The 18945-nt window shown below is 39.6% G+C and overlaps 2 protein-coding genes across 3 annotated transcripts; one reads left to right on the plus strand and one right to left on the minus strand.

The window, feature by feature from the left end:
- The first annotated feature begins 7914 nt into the window (after positions 1-7914).
- Positions 7915-11088, plus strand: gamt (guanidinoacetate N-methyltransferase). The gene is made up of 6 exons (XM_017712091.2): positions 7915-8176; positions 9151-9296; positions 10243-10306; positions 10411-10478; positions 10574-10684; positions 10840-11088. Exons 1-6 carry the CDS (start codon positions 8002-8004, stop codon positions 10978-10980), a joined length of 705 nt encoding a protein of 234 aa, XP_017567580.1. The 5' UTR covers positions 7915-8001; the 3' UTR covers positions 10981-11088.
- On the minus strand, positions 10054-17992 carry ndufs7 (NADH:ubiquinone oxidoreductase core subunit S7). 2 transcript variants are annotated; one of them, XM_017712093.2, is made up of 9 exons: positions 17902-17992; positions 16468-16504; positions 16276-16344; positions 15257-15374; positions 14978-15157; positions 14770-14816; positions 13159-13247; positions 12914-13012; positions 10054-10652 (listed from the first exon to the last, which is right to left on the minus strand). In XM_017712093.2, exons 1-8 carry the CDS (start codon positions 17933-17935, stop codon positions 12915-12917), a joined length of 672 nt encoding a protein of 223 aa, XP_017567582.1. In that variant the 5' UTR covers positions 17936-17992; the 3' UTR covers positions 10054-10652; position 12914. The 2 variants fall into 2 exon arrangements, with proteins under 2 accessions (XP_017567582.1, XP_017567581.1); XM_017712092.2 differs by lacking the exon at positions 10054-10652 and having other exon boundaries at positions 12746-13012.
- Positions 17993-18945: the final 953 nt, after the last annotated feature.

Below are 18945 nucleotides of genomic sequence, written 5' to 3' on the forward strand. Positions count from 1 at the left end.
CAACGCTGACGCGCCGCCACGGGGGCCCCCTGCAGGGGGGGGCGTCAGGAGGACTACGGGTGCTGGGAGTTGTAGTCATTTCAGCTCGATGCCGTGTACATGATGTATATTAAAAATCTGCTTTTAAATCAGAAACATAGTGAATGGCATTAAATAGTTATTTATCAGGACAGTACGTATTTGTTTGCTTAGAAAAACTCTAATATTAAAATGATTAAAATGAATAAAATTACCATAAGTAGAGAGTTTGTGTTTCTGATTTAGAGCTGGGCAATATGACAATATTTTATTGTTACCGTGATACATTTTATCACAATATGCTTTTCTAAGCGTGTCATGGATATTATGAGTGCTTAAAGGACACAGACCAGCTGCATGTTTGATAATTAGGCCTGTTTAATCAGATTTAGTGATGATAATATTTATAGTAATTATTTAACTAATAACTTCAAATAGAAATAAAACTATTTTGATATTGTGTATCATGAAAATGTCATGATATTATTTTTGCTATGTTACCCATCCCTAATCTGACTATGTTCACTTAACCCTTACCAAAGCTCTTTTTGTGGCAGCCCAGTATTAACTGTAGTTATCATTCAGTGCCTACATAGGTTTAACCAGTGCTTCATTAACTCAGGTGTGTTGGTGGTGGAGTTTGGCCAGTGCAGAGAATTTCAGAACAAATTTTGTCACACAAAATATATAGAGATAAGTTTTATTTACATTTTGCAATATTCACAGAAATAAGTCATTGTAATTCAACTACTGTAATTTAAGTCATTGTAATTTAACTACTGAAAGACAAGGTATAAACATGATAACATGGAGCAAGCTGGCCAATGTAGTCTGAAATATCCCATCCCATCATATTTCTCTCAGTCACAAGCTTATTACAAATATGGGCTGTGAACTGGGAATGTTTTTGGCCAGAGCAATATGTAAAAAAACTATGAAGAACAAAAAAGTGATTTCTTGAAATTAAAATTGTGACTTATTTATCGTAGGGATGGTCAATACCATTGATTTTATTATGAATCCAATATCAGGTCATTCCGAGGCTAATATCTCGATAACAATACCAGTACTGATCCTTTTAAAAGTACCCTTAGGCACAAAAATAAAATGGGGAACTTTTGTCATTTCTACAGTGAAAAGTGGTAAGTGGGGACCTTAAATGTTTTAAGTGCAAGTTTTTCTGTCTGTCTGTGAAGCTGAAGGAGGTACATAAGGAAAGGTAGTTCCAATCCTGCATTTGCAACAATAATCAGCATCAAATTCACATTCAGTTTCATGAAAAGATATTGTGTGGAGGTACTGATTGTTAAAAAGAAGCATCAATATTGTTAAATTTCTAAGTATCATCTTTAGTTTATCTACTTACTCGATACATTAATATTCAGCCATCCTAATTCCAGTCTTGAATATCAATCTTTCTTTCAGTTATCACACTTTAGAGGGTTATTTTATGTTGCTTGTACATTATTTTGTGTACTGTATGTTTCATATATTTTGTTTTTTGTTCATTTTTATTGGGATGTATTTGGGCATGAATGGACTACAACGGCTTACAGTATAGCTTGAAGTGCCCTTTGCTTAGTAAGACAGCAAAGCATTTAGTGATGTGGCATTTGCAAACAAGTTGTGTCTTTTAGGTGAACGATGAGGGCCTTTTTTTTGTGTGTGTTTAATTGAACACACAACAAATGGGTAGATCTTATGACCCTGTAACTGAAAATCACAGGAACCCATCAGGGATCTCCTTGAAACATCCCAGCTTTGCCCAAAACCTGTCATTCCTAGCCATGTTTCCAAAAGTGCCTTGTTAGACCATTTGATTTTTGACTTTTGTCTACTTCTGTTTGTCGATGCCTGATTATGGCTTTGTGTTTATATAGTGATCCCTGCCTGTTAAATACAAACATAATTGCAATTGTTGTTAATTAGAAGTTGGACTAAGGGTTTTATTGACATTTAAATGATAGATAATATTGCTTTTTGGGACCAAAAAAAAAAAACACGTGTAGTGAAACCCACAGTGGTTGTCAGGTACACTGTATTTAGATTGGTTATGCTAAAATACCTGTTCAGTAGAAAATGGACAACACTAGCTCCTTGACAGCGACTTCCATCGCAGAAAGGCCAGCCCAGAGTTTATCCTTGTTTCCTGCTGCCACTTATCCTGATTTATTTTTGCTTGTTCATATTTTTGCTACTTTGATTTCAGGGAATCTCCCTCCCTTGGTTTTATTGTGCTAAATAATAAATATGAATATAAATATCTCACAACACAAAATGGTTAGCCAGCCATTCTTCTTTCTACATTTTCCAACGGGTGCAATGTAAAGATGTGAAAGGCACTCTCTAGAGCTAGTGTTTGATTTGCCCATTCTGGGCTACTGTAGAAACGTGGTGGTGCAACATGGCAGCCTCTGTTGGCATAGGGCCTGCTTCCTATGTAGATATGAATGGCTCATTCTAAGCTAACCGAAACACAATTCATAGTTACAGGTGATTATACACTAATAAAAACATGGTTTTATATACTATATTCAATTTCTGCTAATAGATGCCCCTAATCTTACACCCTGCACCTTTAAGGAGATAAACATCATATACCTACAATTGTTTAGACATTGGGAGCTGCAAAATCTTGCACCACAGTGTGATGGTGTTAATGATCAAATCTTAATTGAGTGCAGAACCAGGACTGGAAATCATAAAGCTCATTCTAATTACAACATGTACAAATCCTGCTATTCTGTACTGAACATGCTCTGTCAAGCCAATACATTTAGTCTCCTCCAAAGGTATTGGAACAGCAAGGCCATTTTTTTGTTTCTCCCTTAAATTTTCTTCAAAAGTACTGTTGTGTTGACTGTTTTGGATAATTCTCTTGTGGCGTGATTAAGTTCCTCCTGATTAAATTTGATGCATTTTTCTGTAGATTGGCAAACAAAATATTTCTATACACTTCTGATTCATTCTGCTGCTGCCATTATGGGTTACATCATGCTTAAGATTAGTGAGCCCTTTCCAGAAGCAGGCATGAAAGCCACGACACTACCTCCATCATGCTTGACCGATGAGTTTTGGATCTTGAGCAGTTCCTTTCTTTCCTCAGACTTTTGCTTTTTTCACTCTCTTTGGTAGAGGTGAATCTTGGTCTCATCAGTCTATAAAACTACTTTTGTGGCTGTATTTCCTTGCAAATTCCAACCTGGCCTTCCCATTCTTACTGTTGATTCATGGTTTGCATGTTGTGGTATGGCCTCTATATTTCTGCATTCAAATTCTTCCTCATGTGGTCAATTGTGATAGCTTCACTCCCGCCCTGTGGAGGTTGTTGATGATGCCAACAACTGACTGTTGTTTTTGGGTTGCTCTCACAATGTTTCTTTCATCAGCTTCTTTTGTTTTCATTGGCCGACCTGTTCAATGTCTGATTGTTAGTACACCAGCGGTTTCTTTATTTTATTCTTCAGGACATTCAAATTGTTGTACTGGCCATAGCCAATGATTGTGCAATGACTCTGATTGATCTCCCCTCTTTTCTCAGCATCTTCTGAGTGCTGCCTAGACAAGGTCATGTCTTAAAACCCAGCAAGGGAGCAAGAAGAGGATTCATGAGGGAAGCCACAGAAAGGCCAACAATCACTTTGATGAAGTTTGGTGGCTGAGACTGGAGTGAAGATGCACCAGTCAACGATATGAAGAGCTCTGCATACAACTGGGCTGTATGAGAGGGTGTCTAATAGAGGTCATTACTGAAGAAAAAACACATCAAAGCACATCTGGTCCCAGCTAAAATGTGGGATAAAGTTTTGTGGTCAGATAAGACAAAAATGTAGCTTTTGGCAAAAGTCCAAAATGCTATGTGAAGCACAAACCTAACACTGCTCATTTCCCAACAAAACACCATCTCAACAGTGAAGTATAGGGCTGGCAGCATCATACTGTGGTGATGCTTATCCTCAGCAAGGACTGGACTTCTACTTACAATTTCAAGACAACCTGTCTGAAAACAGTAAAACTTGGGAGAAACTTTACCTTTCAGCAGGGCAGTGTTCCCAAGTACAAGACCAAAACAATGCAAGAGACACAGAACAACAAGGTGAATGTTCTACAGCGGCCAAGTCAAAGTCCAGATCTCAATGTATTTGTGAATCTGCGCCACTACTTGTAAATTCATCTAGAAACTTCAATCAACCCAAAGAACCTCGTGCAAATTTGCTTTGAAGAACAGACAAACATAATGTATCGAACAGTGTGGAAAGCTGGTAGAAACTCACCCCAACAGACTTAAAGTTGTTTCAGCAAAAGGTGATTCTACCGAGCACTAATCTGAGGAGGTTGAATAGTTATACAAACAGCATTTTTCAGTCTTTTTTAAGATTTGCTGACAAATTAATTTTGACTCTGAAAGTTTTAGGAGCACACTGATTTTCAATACAAAACTGGCTGAAGCAATCTCCATTTTTAGGTTTTTCACTTATTTTTTTACAGAATTGGAAAATGCAAAATGATATCCTTTAAAACATGTTAGCATTTTATCATGAGTAGAGAAATACAGACACTCAAAACTACCAGTGAAATTTAAGAACATTTCTTTCTTTCTCTCTCTTTCTAAAGTTCTTGTGCTAACTTATATACAAAATAAATGAAATGCATTAATTGTGGAGGCAATACAAATGGTTAAAAATCACAAATGAAGAAAAACCACAGATCAATTAATAGACTAAAAAGCAAAATGGATTTTTAAAATACAACACACAGGGGAAAGGGAGAGTTTAAATAGATGACAGACTGAAGAATTGAGATAAGTAGCTGTGTTTCAAGAAACTACATTGAAGGAGCAGTACAAAGACTAAAGGGTAAAGTCAAGATGGATAAACACAGTCATAAGTTGCAGAATCAAACATGAACAAAACTGGATCTCCTAAACAAAAACACATTCGGATCATGGGTAGAAACACCAATGATCACATTCAATGCGTATTTGGATACACACAGCCTAAGACAGCAAGACTGTTTGATCAAAAAGAATGATAGTAATTTAAGCACCCAAAACTGTTCTAGTGAGGCGAAAAACTCCCTGGAGTTGTTTAACAAGATTTTTGGTGTGTGGTTGCGATTAGTAATAGGTAAAGATTCAGGAAAAGCTAGAGGAATGTTAACAGGAAGCATTGGCAATCGCAGTGAAAAGAGACCATTTCTATCTGTGCAACATGTTAAGACATTCCTTTGATTTAACCTTTAAAACAAGGTCACTACGTGTGTGTTCATATCTAGAGATGAAAACAAAGCGCCGTTCATTGTGCCATCTATTCTAATGTGGCCTGTTCTACAAATGGATTACAGACTGAGTTTATTCTATGGAATGTTATAGCACATAGCCAACATGTGCAAAATCCCTTATCTCACACTTGTGTACTTTGACTTCTCAAGACGAACAAAATCAATTTTCAACCACTGGAACGTGATCAATGGCAGCTTGAAGAAGGAGCACTTCTGCTAGGCTACTGAATATAAGTGGTATAATACATATGTTGTATTGCAGTATTGTTACTGGTATGTTAGCTTGTGGCCAGTGTTAGATAGATGTGGGCTTTATAAAGCTATAGCTTTTGTTCAGTGTTTATACGTTGCTAAGAACCAAGTCTGAATGGATCAGACAAAACTCCAATTTTATTCTAAGCAAACAGGGTCCTATATAGTCCCAAAAGAGGTTCTTGAGACAATAGTGAAACTCTTATTGGTGCTGTAAAGAACAATTTTAAAGTGGTCTTTAAATAAAATAAAGGGAACACTCAAATAACACATCCTAGATCTGAATGAATGAAATATTCTCATTGAATACTTTGTTCTGTACAAAGTTGAATGTGCTGACAACAAAATCACATAAAAATCATCAATGGAAATCAAACTTATTAACCAATGGAAGCCTGGATTTGGAGTCACACACAAAATTAAAGTGGAAAAACACACTACAGGCTGATCCAACTTACTGATGTAATGTCCTTAAAACAAGTCAAAATGAGTCTCAGTATTGTGTGTGGCCTCCACGTGCCTGTATGACCTCCCTACAACGCCTGGGCATGCTTCTGATGAGGTGGTGGATGGTCTCCTGAGGGATCTCCTCCCAGACCTGGACTAAAGCATCCGCCAACTCCTGGACAGTCTGTGGTGCAACGTGGCGTTGGTGGATGGAGCGAGACATGATGTCCCAGATGTGCTCAATCAGATTCAGGTCTGGGGAACGGGTGGGCCAGTCCAAAGCTTCAATGCCTTCATCTTACAGGAACTGCTGACACACTCCAGCCACATGAGGTCTAGCATTGTCCTGCATTAGGAGGAACCCAGGGCCAACCGCACCAGCATATGGTCTCACAAGGGGTCTGAGGATCTCATCTCGGTACCTAATGGCAGTCAGGCTACCTCTGGTGAGCACAAGGAGGGCTGTGCGGTCCTCCAAAGAAATGCCACCCCACACCATTACTGACCCACTGCCAAACCGGTCATGCTGAAGGATGTTGCAGGCAGCAGATCGCTCTCCACGGCGTCTCCAGACTCCGTCACGTCTGTCACATGTGCTAAGTGTGAACCTGCTTTAATCTGTGAAGAGCACAGGGCACAAGTGGCGAATTTGCCAATCCTGGTGTTCTCTGGCAAATGCTAAGCGTCCTGCACCTGTTGGGCTGTGAGCACAACCCCCATCTGTGGACGTCAGGCCCTCATACCAACCTCATGGAGTTGGTTTCTAACCGTTTGTGCAGACACATGCACATTTGTGGCCTGCTGGAGGTCATTTTGCAGGGCTCTGGCAGTGCTCCTCCTGTTCCTCCTTGCACAAAGGCGGAGGTAGCGGTCCTGCTGCTGGGTTGTTGCCCTCCTACAGCCTCCTCCACGTCCACCTCCTGGTGTACTGGGCTGTCTCCTGGTAGCGCCTCCAGCCTCTGGACACTACGCTGACAGACACAGCAAACCTTCTTGCCACGTGCCATCCTGGATGAGCTGCACTACCTGAGCCACTTGTGTGGGTTGTAGAGTCCGTTTCATGATACCACGAGTGTGAAAGCACCACCAACATTCAAAAGTGACCAAAACATCAACCAGAAAGCATAGGTACTGAGAAGTGGTCTGTGGTCCCCACCTGCAGAACCAATATATATATATATATATATATATATATATATATATATATATATATAAATCACAACTGATTACCCTTTGAATCTTTTAATTATTTGCATGGTTAAATGGCTCTTCTCTATAATGAATAAACATGCTCTATATTTTATATAAGGTTCTTCAAGGGTTCTTAAAGAAAAGTAAATGGTTCTATCTACTCATGAACACTCAAAGAACTCTTTGCATGATTAAAGGGTTCTTTACATTAATTGAGCATGTGCTTTAGATGGTTCTATACTGAACCTTTCTGAAAAGAGTTCTATGTAGAACCATAGAGTGTAAAGAACCATGTGGTGTCATAATAAAGACTCAGTTACTGTCCTTTTGTAATGATAACTGCAATAAACTGAAACTTGCTGTCGTGAAAAAATGCAGTGAATCGGGACACCGCCGTATCGCATCCCAAATGAATACGACAAAAACCGGCAACTAAGGGTGCACTAGAGCTAGTCTGCAGAAGAACTCTTGTTCTGACAACTTAAATTTAAACTTAAAAAACTGACAAATTAAATGATAAATCCGTTAAACAAAAGGTAAATCAAGGCGTAGTACGGAAAGCTCACTGCCACGTTGAGACTAACTGTGTTGCTGCAGCTGCCCTAGACCTGTGACCCCCCCCTCTCCTCAGGGCTATGCTCCTTATCAAAGAGGCCTAGCTGAAGTGCACATTGACCATTTCGCGGCGTCTTGCATAATCAGCACTTCTTTCAATATATAACACCGACTTCTACCCGCAGCTGTCTCTTTCGGAAACTGAGCCTGGGCACACCACAGCAGCGTCCCCTCCCCAGTTCTAGCATTAAAGCAGCCATGACCACCGCACAGCCCATTTTCTCCAAAGGAGAAGACTGCAAAGACGGCTGGCACGACGCGAGCGCCGACTACAATGAGACCGACACGCACCTGGAGATTTTGGGGAAACCCGTTATGGAGCGCTGGGAGACCCCCTACATGCACTCTCTGGCCACTGTAGCTGCATCTAAAGGTAAAAAGAAACAGTAAAAGGGAACAAATGGAGCAGAAGTTTTAAGCTAAAGCACTGCATGGATTTGATACTCTAGCATGAACAGGAGTATGCAGGCTAGGATTCTGCACCATCTGATTTATGCGGCTTAAGTTGGTACCGTATTCACAGGTTCTCTTTCGAATTTTCCGTCCCACCTTAAAACGTGCAGCAGTTACGCTCTGGCGTCTACTCCTTAAGGTAGAACGGAAAATCCGAGTACGACGCTAACTGCTAAAGTTAACCGTCTGCAAGCGTCAGCAACTTTAGAAAGTTTACAACCATTACGCTGAGCTAATGTGGCTAACAGTGCTCGCTATTACCCCGCGTCATATCAGAGACTCTTAAATAAACGGCTGCTTTGCAGACGGATTGTGCGGATCTCACACTCTGGAATATCTACAGTGTTTCTTGGGATAAAACATGGACCCAAAAGTGGTCAAGTTTATCAACGTGACGTCGGTGTACCCTGAGCGGACTCACGCATGTGTAAAGGTTGGCCTTGGTCAGTGGACACAGGTGTCAAATTCCCACCCATTGAGTTAATATGGGACTACCAGCTCTAACAAGTGAAGCACAGCCACTTCTATTAGGCTGTGGTCATCTGATGTCGACATGCATAATTCACAGTCTTGACATAAATGTAAACCGGTTTAAACTGTTTATTCTCCTGCAGTTTTAGAGTTCAGCACTACTGGCAGTAGTGGTGTACAGTAAGGACCCCCCAGATCCCATTCATTCCAAAAGGGTGGGGTAGAGGACCTCTGTTTACTATTTCAGCCTTTACTATTTTTACTCTTCTCTGAAATGCCATCTCCCAGGCGTGACCACTCTCACATGACTAGGCTGAAACTGTGGAGACATTCAAATCAAATACCTGTATATGAAAAAAGCACAAACTACAGTAATTCTGTGTATGAATGATGTGCATCTCCCCTTTTTTTCCTTTCCTTTAGGTGGGCGGGTTCTTGAGATTGGCTTTGGAATGGCTATAGCCGCCACCAAGGTGGAATCTTTCCCTATTCAGGAACACTGGATTATTGAGTGCAATGACGGCGTTTACCAGAGGCTGCTGGAATGGGCCAAGGTTCAGCCACACAAAGTGAGAAAAAAATCAGCTTGAGCCACTTTTGAAGCTGTTGTAAAGTACTTGATATGCACGCACACACACACATATGACCGCACATTGACCCAAGAGCCCATATCCTACATTTATCATAATTCATTTCCCAACGTCACTTTATCAAAAGCTTAACTGATGAAAGTTTAGATAATAATTCAGTACAGGTTCAATTTGACTAACTGGTGCTCTGCTATTATAAACACTGACATTAAAAACTTGCATCGGTAAGAGCAGAGTCGGCTGATTGATGTTGGAGTGACAGAAAGCCGAAATTCAAATTCTGTTCTGTAATGTTTTAAGCTGTAGCCTGCTAGGCTATGCCACTGTGAGCTCCCTCTCACCATTGTACAGCCTCGATTAGATATAGATAAAGACTCATATCTGAGATCAAAAACTCCAGTCTGGCATTGAGTTGACAGAAAGAATTGTTCTATGGTGTTTTGAGCTGTACCCTGCTGGGCTATGCAGATGCTAGTGTAATTAGCTGGCTACAGGTACAGGTCAGTAACTGTAACAGTAGCTCAGATAGCATCCGTTTAGAGAATAAAGAATCTGTGTGCACAGTGTTGAGAGAATTGTGACAAAATGACAGCCAGAATCAAATGTTTTGTGGTGGTGTGTGTGGGTATTAGGCTGCTAGCAGCTGGCCACTCTTGTGAGTAGTTTTCTTCAATTTTCCTGGTTTTGATAGCACAGCACAGCAGGTGGGAAAAGAAACCATGTCCAGTTTCACGAGTCTGCACCAGCATGGAAATTATATTGTTTATTGAACATCAGTTACATATTGTATCACATTTTTTCTGCTTCACATTGTACATAACACCTGTTGTAATAATCATTTATTACTCTGGTAATATATTATAAACAATGTAGTAATGTGTAATTAGCTAGTGTGTAAATAGCTGTGGTACTTTCACTTTTACAGGTTGTCCCCCTCAAAGGCCTGTGGGAACAAGTTGTGCCCACCCTACCTGACAGTCACTTTGATGGTTAGATAAATCTCATCTTAACGATTTTTGCCTTTTCTCCAATTTCTTGTATTTCTTGTATCTCTTGTAGAGGTGAAACATGCATATTTGCCATTTTGTTACAGGAATCCTTTACGACACATATCCACTGTCAGAGGACACATGGCACACTCACCAGTTTAACTTCATTAAGGTACGTTGATGGTGTTTAGGTAGACACAATAAAAATAAATTAAACAAAAAGAGCAACGGAGATAGCATGTACATCACTTCCTTTTCTTATTTCAGGCCCATTCGAAGAGGATGCTGAAGCCTGGTGGTGTCCTCACCTACTGCAACCTTACATCCTGGGGTGAGCTCCTCAAAACTAAATACAATGACATCGACAAAATGTTCCAGGTGAGTGATAAAGATTAAAGATAATAATCTCATATTACAGCATAGCACAATAGACAGTATTTTTCTTAATATCACGCAGTCCCACTACCCAGTGCTAATCTAACACGAAGGAGATAACTGTAATATTTCAAGTTTTTTTGGCACTTCTTTTCCAGGAAACACAGGTGCCTCAGCTGCTGGAAGCTGGCTTCAAAAAGGAAAACATTAGCACCACACTGATGGACATCAGTCCACCAAGTGAATGCAAATACTATTCCTTCAACAAAATGATCACACCAACTATCCTCAAAGAATAAGCTACACATCCAAGCTTCCATCTTGCTGACCATTTTCCTGTGCCTACTGTCTTTCAACAGTTGTCAAAAATGTTGATTATCTGATCTATTTTAACTTAAAATATATATGTATAGCAAAAACATAAACCTTTATATATAAATAATTTGTTGTATAATCCAAATATTTTGGTGGAACCCATAAAAGGTGTATAACAAAATAAAGAGTACAACACTATGTAATCGTGCTTGTGTCATTAAAGGGTTACACCAGCTAAGGTATGAGGCGACAAGCGTGATCCATATCAAAAATCAACACTTTAACAGTTGCATGTAGCCTGAGAAACCCAAACAAATGAAGGATATTATTACGGACGAAAGATAATGAGAAGTTACACTGTGATATATTGGATTTATTCAAGAAAGACTGCTGTACTGAAAAACAAAAATCTACCCAGATCATCTATTCCGATATGGGGATATCATTCTAGCAATGGAAAGGCGGTGTCCACCAGTTCAGTAATTTTCCTGCTCAAAACACCTGATCCAATTCATCAGTTAAGTACCAGGTCTTGTAAGTATTTCAACAAGAAAACCAGCTAAAATGTGCTGAATTCAAATCCAGCAAAATACCTTCCAATGCACTGAAAACAACCCTCAACATGCACCATGGCAAATCCTGTGAAGGTCAAGATCAAAAATGATCAAAGAGCACATGTTGTGCAGACCTAGTTACTAGGGAGTATTTTTTTTATCTCTGGCTGACAAAGAAAGAATGAAATCACTTTTTTATGACCAAGTCTTACTTTAAAACCTAATGGATCACCAAAAATCTAGTACAAAAATGAACTAAGAAGGAAATGCATTACTTATTCATTTTTTCCTTTTGCTCCAGCACTGGCCACTGTTGATAACAGCTGTACTTGGAACACTGACAGCTATGTTTTTTGGCCTGGTTAGTGCGCTCATGGTAACTACACACAAACACTCAGTACATTTTTATGAATCTGACAAATAGCCTACAGTGCATCTACAGCAGGGCTGACCAAAGTTGGTTTTGATTTTGGCCTGAAAGAAACATTTTTATAGCATGTTATTACATTATTCATTTTAAAGTTGTATTTAAGAATTTTGGTAAGAAAAGTGTGATGTTATGAAAAAATTAGTCTTTAAAAACTCTTTGAAATGTGCCTACCTTCTATACTGTATTGTCTTGTGTGGTTTTGGCTCTTGGCCCACCACAAACATTGCTTTTTATGCTCCCCAAGAGAAACATATGGGCACCCCAAATTGTTTATTTAAAATTATAACTTAATGACCTTAAATATGACCCCAAAAATCCTACATAAATATGCTTTTAAAACATAGCTAAGCTTATGCAAGCATTTTACTGTAACACTTCTTATAACTGCTTTAGAAATGTATCTGACCTTCACATTCCAACATGAAATGTCATTGCGCTTGAAGTATTTTCTCATGGGCCCTCATAGCCAGCTGTGGCCGCCATTGTAACACAGCTGGTAGTTTTTTTAGTATTCACCAGTGTTTTGAGCAACAAAATTAATTATTTTGAGAAAAAAAAAAGTGCTTCCTTTGACCTTCCCAACTGGTGGTGCAAAATAGGAATAGGAAAGCCTATGTTAAATTCCACTGGGAGAAAACCAGGAATTCTAAATCTGGGCACAGTTTGTCTCACCTAAAACTGGGTCAAACATTCTATCATTTCTATGTTGTCTCATAGCAGAAAAACGAACTGAAAGAAAAGCATCCAACAGAAAATCAACAGATGTCCGATACAATGCATAGTCTTTTATTGTAACTACGAAGAGGAGGAGATAGAGCTCAATCCAGAGCAACTCCTGAGAAGATCTTCCAAGTACAACAAATGACCACCGTTAAATAAAACATTTACAACAGCCTGACACGCATCACTTGTGATACCAACAACCAGACACACCTCACTTCCGATACCAAATTCGCATTTTCTTTTCCCGCTTAATTTTCCTCTGTAACTGCAGTGTTCCATAAAGCAGAGCCTCCGCAGTGGGTGGGCAGCCTTCAGAGAAAGATGATCAAGAAAAAGAAGTCTCATTTAGCTGCAGGTTGAATTTTTCTCCAGCAAATATATTTGTTTTTGCCAGCAAAAGAGCACATTACAGTGATACAGTAGGTTCAAAAGAACAACATTTACATGATACATACCTGGAACATAAATGTCCACAGGGACGATTCTGTCACAGCCTCTGACCACTGAGTAGGAGTAGTGATAGTAGCCTCCACCATTAGCACAACTACAAAACAAAAAAAACCCCACATTTATGATGACATTATTTCATTAACCTGTACAATAAAGCAAATGAAAGGGAATTCCAAGCACTTACAGATAGTGTGATTAGTAGGTCTAAGTATGGCTCAAATGTGACAATCACTTGCCAGTGTTTATGGTTTACCCAAATACCTGCCAGACTGATGTTTACACATCAGGTAAAAGTGGCCAAAATCTGATTTTCTCACCAAATCAGAGTTTTTTTTGTTTTGGCTGTTCACATTATCTTTTAAATGTGATCTGTACGCGACATCAGTCTGAACAGATCAGCTCCTAAACTGACCCACATGAGCAAAAGAACAGAGCTTCATGTGGCTCGTCCAGAGGTAAACAATCATGACAACTAGTCGCTCCTGGTTTTGTCTTCGCCAGCATCACAGGAGTGATTATGAATCTCCAGTTGTTGACAGCTGAGCTCATCACTCACTAGTGTTTGAGGTCGCCATAAAAAGGACCTGGTATTCAGCCATGGCTACTTCTTTGGTTCGGGTCTACGGATTGTTTAAACTGTTCTCTGACGCTGCAGCCTCTGTCTCTTCCGGCCGTGTTCGGCCGGCTCGTTCGAAACCTCTTCGAACACGGAGCGGCTGCGATGAGTCTTCTCTATTTTTTTTGGTACAGAAACATCAGCCTAAGTGTTTATGAGCCTCAGCAGCGCGAAATTATGACGAATGCGAGTTGGACTGACATAAAAGACGCACAGATTTCCGATCAGGCTGTTCAGACAGAGTCGCATTGCCGCAGAACGGCTACAGATCCGATTTCAGTACCACATATGAAAGCGTCACAAATTGGAATTGAAAATGTAAGATTCAATGTGTTGTTCACACTGCCACGCAGATGACACGTGTGTCACATATGAGGAAAAAACTCAGATTTGGGCTACTTTTACCTGCTGTGTAAACGTAACCTTAGAAGCGTAATCTGCATTAGGCTCTTTGAGTGCGAAATTTTGAGTGTGAAAGAACTTCTGAAAGCATTTACTGAGACAGACAATGACAAACAAGCCAAGAGCGCTAAACAATGATCCCCAACAAAGAGGTAATGATTTATTTGCAGAAAGAAAGTAAGACTTCTAGTCATTGTTTTTATAGGCATCATGATCAAGATTTGGAGATCATTTATTTTTGCAACAGTAAACTTTGTGTCAAAATGTACATTCTGACGAAATCTGTATGATTTGAGAATCTAACCCATGACAGACTTTATAATCATGTGAATGAAATGTACAGTATGTGATTATAAGACAACAAAAAGTCAATGTTGTGTGCATAATATTTGCCATTCCAGACAGTGTTTTGGTACTGATACTACTATGCTATCATACTATAATATTCTAGATAGAAGTATTCTCATTTTCTATATTTTATAAATGTTTACGTATCCGAGTCAACATTGTCAGTTATGTACATGAAAGCTAGTATTTATTGGCATCAGGAGCCAGGAATCCCATATCAGTGCATCGATAATAAACAAGTTTTCCTTACCTTCCCATAGAAATGACATATCTTGGCTCAGGCATCTGATCATACACCTAGCACAGCAGAAAGACGTTACTGGCACAATTCATCTCAAAATATCCCACTACAGCCACACAATGTCATTGTGTACTATATAAGGCACTGAAGTATAGTTATACTTTGCTACCATAACTGTGAGGCGTTATCTTCCATAACACCACCACCAGTGCTGTACCTTCCGCAGAGCAGGAGCCATTTTATTCGTCAGTGTTCCAGCAACGATCATCACGTCAGCCTGTCTAGGACTTGCTCTGAACACAACACCAAAACGGTCCATGTCATAGCGAGGTGCAGCCATGTGCATCATTTCCACAGCACAACACGCCAGGCCAAACGTCATGGGCCACAAGGAGCTCTAAGATGTGACAGAAACACATTCATAAAGTTTAGTTAGTTTGCCTAAAACACCAGCACGGCAGGGCCAACATCAGCAGTGAAAAAACACAGTACATACTCTGCGTGCCCAGTTCACCAGGTCATCAAGCTTAGTGATGACATATTCACCCTTGCTGCTGACCGCTGAGGCTGGCTTGGCTGCCACAGCAGTGGTTTTCCCTCTGAATGGAACCAGGCTGGAACAGACAGGATAAACAGTTGTTATTACAGCTGACCAGACTCCTGAAGCAAGCACCTCTAAAGGGTGTAAAGTATAGGTCTGCGTTACAAAATCTTGTGGCGCAGGACTAACTGTTTAGTGTGGTGCATGGGAGCAGGTGGTAATCCAGCACAGTTTGGACAGGAGCATTACAACACATTCATGAAGAGAAATCCATTGAATGAATGAATAGCCTAAATGAAATGCTGCTCACTCAATGATTAGCGTAAATGCAAAGTTTAACAGCAAAATACCGAAATTTAATAAACTCATTGTAATTAGCTGTGAAGCAACCAGTCACACTAATCTGCCTTTTGTTTTCTTGCAAGCTACAGAAACAGCGGAGCCTTCAGACAGTCAGATGGCCAAATCTGTGAAAAAAGTACTTTTTATAAAAGGTAAATAGAAGACAACAAACCTGACTACAGGCAAGTCTGACATGTGGCAGTCATTTTAATTAATACCTAACACAAATGGAAACCAGCTATACAGGACTGTGGGCAGGTTCAGGAAAAAAAAAGTTTAGGTGGTAAGCAATAACGGGACAAACTGTGCAGATTTTCTGCAGGAGTGTCCGGGAGCAGGATGAACTCTTGCAGGGGTGGGACTAAAAATAATAATAAAAAATAAGCCAAAGAAATATCAGTCCAGCACAGACCTCAAAAGCAGCGTAGTCTACTCACAGTGAGCCTACTTTTTTAAAGCATTTAAGGCCTTTTTAAATAATATTTTGCAATAAGTCTCATTTGTTCCACTGAAATTTGTCAGGTCATAAGTTCAATAGCAACAAAATATTTCATTTAATGCAAATTTAACTATACAGAGCAGCCCTCTTTGAAGTGACTAAATACATGCACAAGATTATAATTTATTCATACCTTTTAGCATCTTCATCCTTCTTGTTCTTGAATACAACTTTGTTCTGAGCAGCAAATGATGAAATTGGTCTGAAACAAAGACGCTGTTTTATTAAAATCTGAATAGCAGCTTTCATTTAAACATCAAAAAGAGTTCTCTCTGTAAGCACTTTCATAACACTTTACCTGGTACAGTCACCCGCTAAATCTTACCTTACTGAATAGCAGCCGAGTGTGGCAAGGCGAGGAGCTGAGAGAGGACAACATGACAGTTACCAACAGACAAGGGATGGACAGCAAGTGCACATTAAGTGAATAAAGGACGAAACACAAAAAATACTACTGAAGCAGCCGTGTGGGATTATGCACACAGGGGAACTCTTTACCAACTAATGTTGGCCAGGCACCAACAAAACCATATATCTCCATTCATTTAATGACAAACTGACCAATAGAAAGGGTCCAAAAATGATTCTGAATAAAATCTTGTGGCATTAATTTACATTTAAACTGAAAGTTACTTTATTAAAGATAAAAGGTTTTTCCGACAGCCATCAGTCATGATGTATCGCAGATTCAGGATATTAATTTTACTATAATTTTATTCTTCTTGTTCTACAGCTGTTTCGGGTATTGAGATAAGCATCTACAGGCCGTTCATCTTACTGGACACAACATTTCTTCATGTTTTATGACTAACAGTACAGAAGCATTACACATTTTTCTGCAACAAAATTGGCTACATATCAATGACAACAGTGATCAATTTACACTTAACCTTTCTTTTTGATTTAATGCTCCTTCTGCAATAACACTGTTTAAATTTCATGCACTGTTTAGCCATACATTGTTTTCTTTGCATTGTTTAAATTTACATTATCTGCATTATCTAAACATACTTTGAAGCATTTTGAGCTGCATTGTCTGGGTAAGAAAGTTCATCATCATCATAATCATTAAATCATGGAACACTACAAATGTGCCTTTACCAACAGCTGAAGCCTTGAGAGGTTTCTGTGTGATTCGTGCTACTAACAGTCTAACAATGTTCTGTTATACTGTAACAGCCCAACTCGTTACTTGTGATTAGAAGAAAAGCTGTTTACACAACCGACTCAGGCTGATTACATTCATTGTGCTTATGCATGTATGAGCATTTAAAGACACCCCACTAGCTCATACGCCCTTAAATAATCCTGCCTTTCTGCCGTTACATTTACTTTGTGAACAAGCTAACAAAATGATCGCCTCATATCCTGCACTTGTTTATGATACCAAACTAGCTTAATGTTCGCACAAGCGATAACGCAGTTAAACAGTAATATTTTAGCGTGATTGCAGCGTGAAATACTAATCCCACATAAATCCCACAGACAGAAAACTGTGTTTGTGTGAACGGTGATTTAGTGAAGCGCCCAGCTCGGCTGTTCCTCCTACAGCCGTCTCTGTAACTCTGCTAGCCGTTAGTCGGCTAACAAGGTCATGGGACAAAATCTCCGATAACACAGCCCGCTGAGCCGAAATGAGGCCAGCGCTTGATAAACTGGTACATAACAAACTTGATTCTTAACCGTATTGCGTTACAAATCGTGCAGCTACATTTCTGAGATTTAAAAACACCACTTATTTCTCTCTGACGACACTCACCAACCAGGGCCGCCATGGCTGCATAACGAAACATCCGGCGCAGTAGTTCTTCATCCTCTTACACGGATTATGGCTGAATCTCAAATGGCTCCCTACTCCCTACGTAGCTAGGGCACTACGTTAGTCTGAAAATGAAGGCTGTTGACCCCCCACCCCCCGGACTATGTTTATGCAACAAATAGCCATTTGGAATTCAGCCACGTCTGCACAAATCCCTACTGGACGTACAGAGCACAGAGCACATATCTCACATAGTGCACTATATAGGGAGTAGGGAGCCATTCGAGGTTCAGGATTTATTTTCAGGTGAAAACGACGTCGCCTGAACACGGAGGGAGATCGGCTGAAGTGGAAAGATTATTATCAGACAAAGTGGGGAAAAGACCCTTCCCTACTCCCTCACAAAAGTTTCGCATTCCCTCATTCGAAAGGGAAAGGAAAATCATTGCGAGGAATTATCATTCATTTGTACCATTATTATTATTGTTGTTATTGTTAACCACAGTCCGTAGCTTAAGCCTTAAACAGTACTGAACTACTGTTTCTTCGTTAAAGTGAGTAAAAGTGAAAGTATTTTTACGTACGTTTTTAAGGAAACAACAACTTGAGTAGAAGTGCAATATTAAAAGAATATAAACAGGCAAGAGTCCACGCTGATGCTAGATGTAAGAAAATAATTCGATGGGTTTTTTTATTCTGCATTCCCTGTAGAAATATAACAGCAGAGGGATGTCTTAGTACATCTAGCATGTATCAGCATATTATTCTGTTTTGAGACTGATTTGTGCCAAATCAAAAAGCTGAAGCTTTGACGAGCCCATATTGTACATTTTCATATATAGTTTACTGTTTTCTCCTGAATTCCACTTTGCATGGTTTTATAGTTTAAAAACAGCCATAATTTATTTCTACACGCCCATTTTCCAGCCTTTTTCTCACATAGAATTAAACTGCTTGTTTTGGTAACTGCACCTGTAAGACGGATATAGAAAGTAACTTCTAAATGGCTTTGATTGACGAAAAGCAGTCCGAGCTGAAATGCAC

This window comes from Pygocentrus nattereri, chromosome 15, assembly GCF_015220715.1.
Source record: "Pygocentrus nattereri isolate fPygNat1 chromosome 15, fPygNat1.pri, whole genome shotgun sequence".
Taxonomy (NCBI): domain Eukaryota; kingdom Metazoa; phylum Chordata; class Actinopteri; order Characiformes; family Serrasalmidae; genus Pygocentrus; species Pygocentrus nattereri.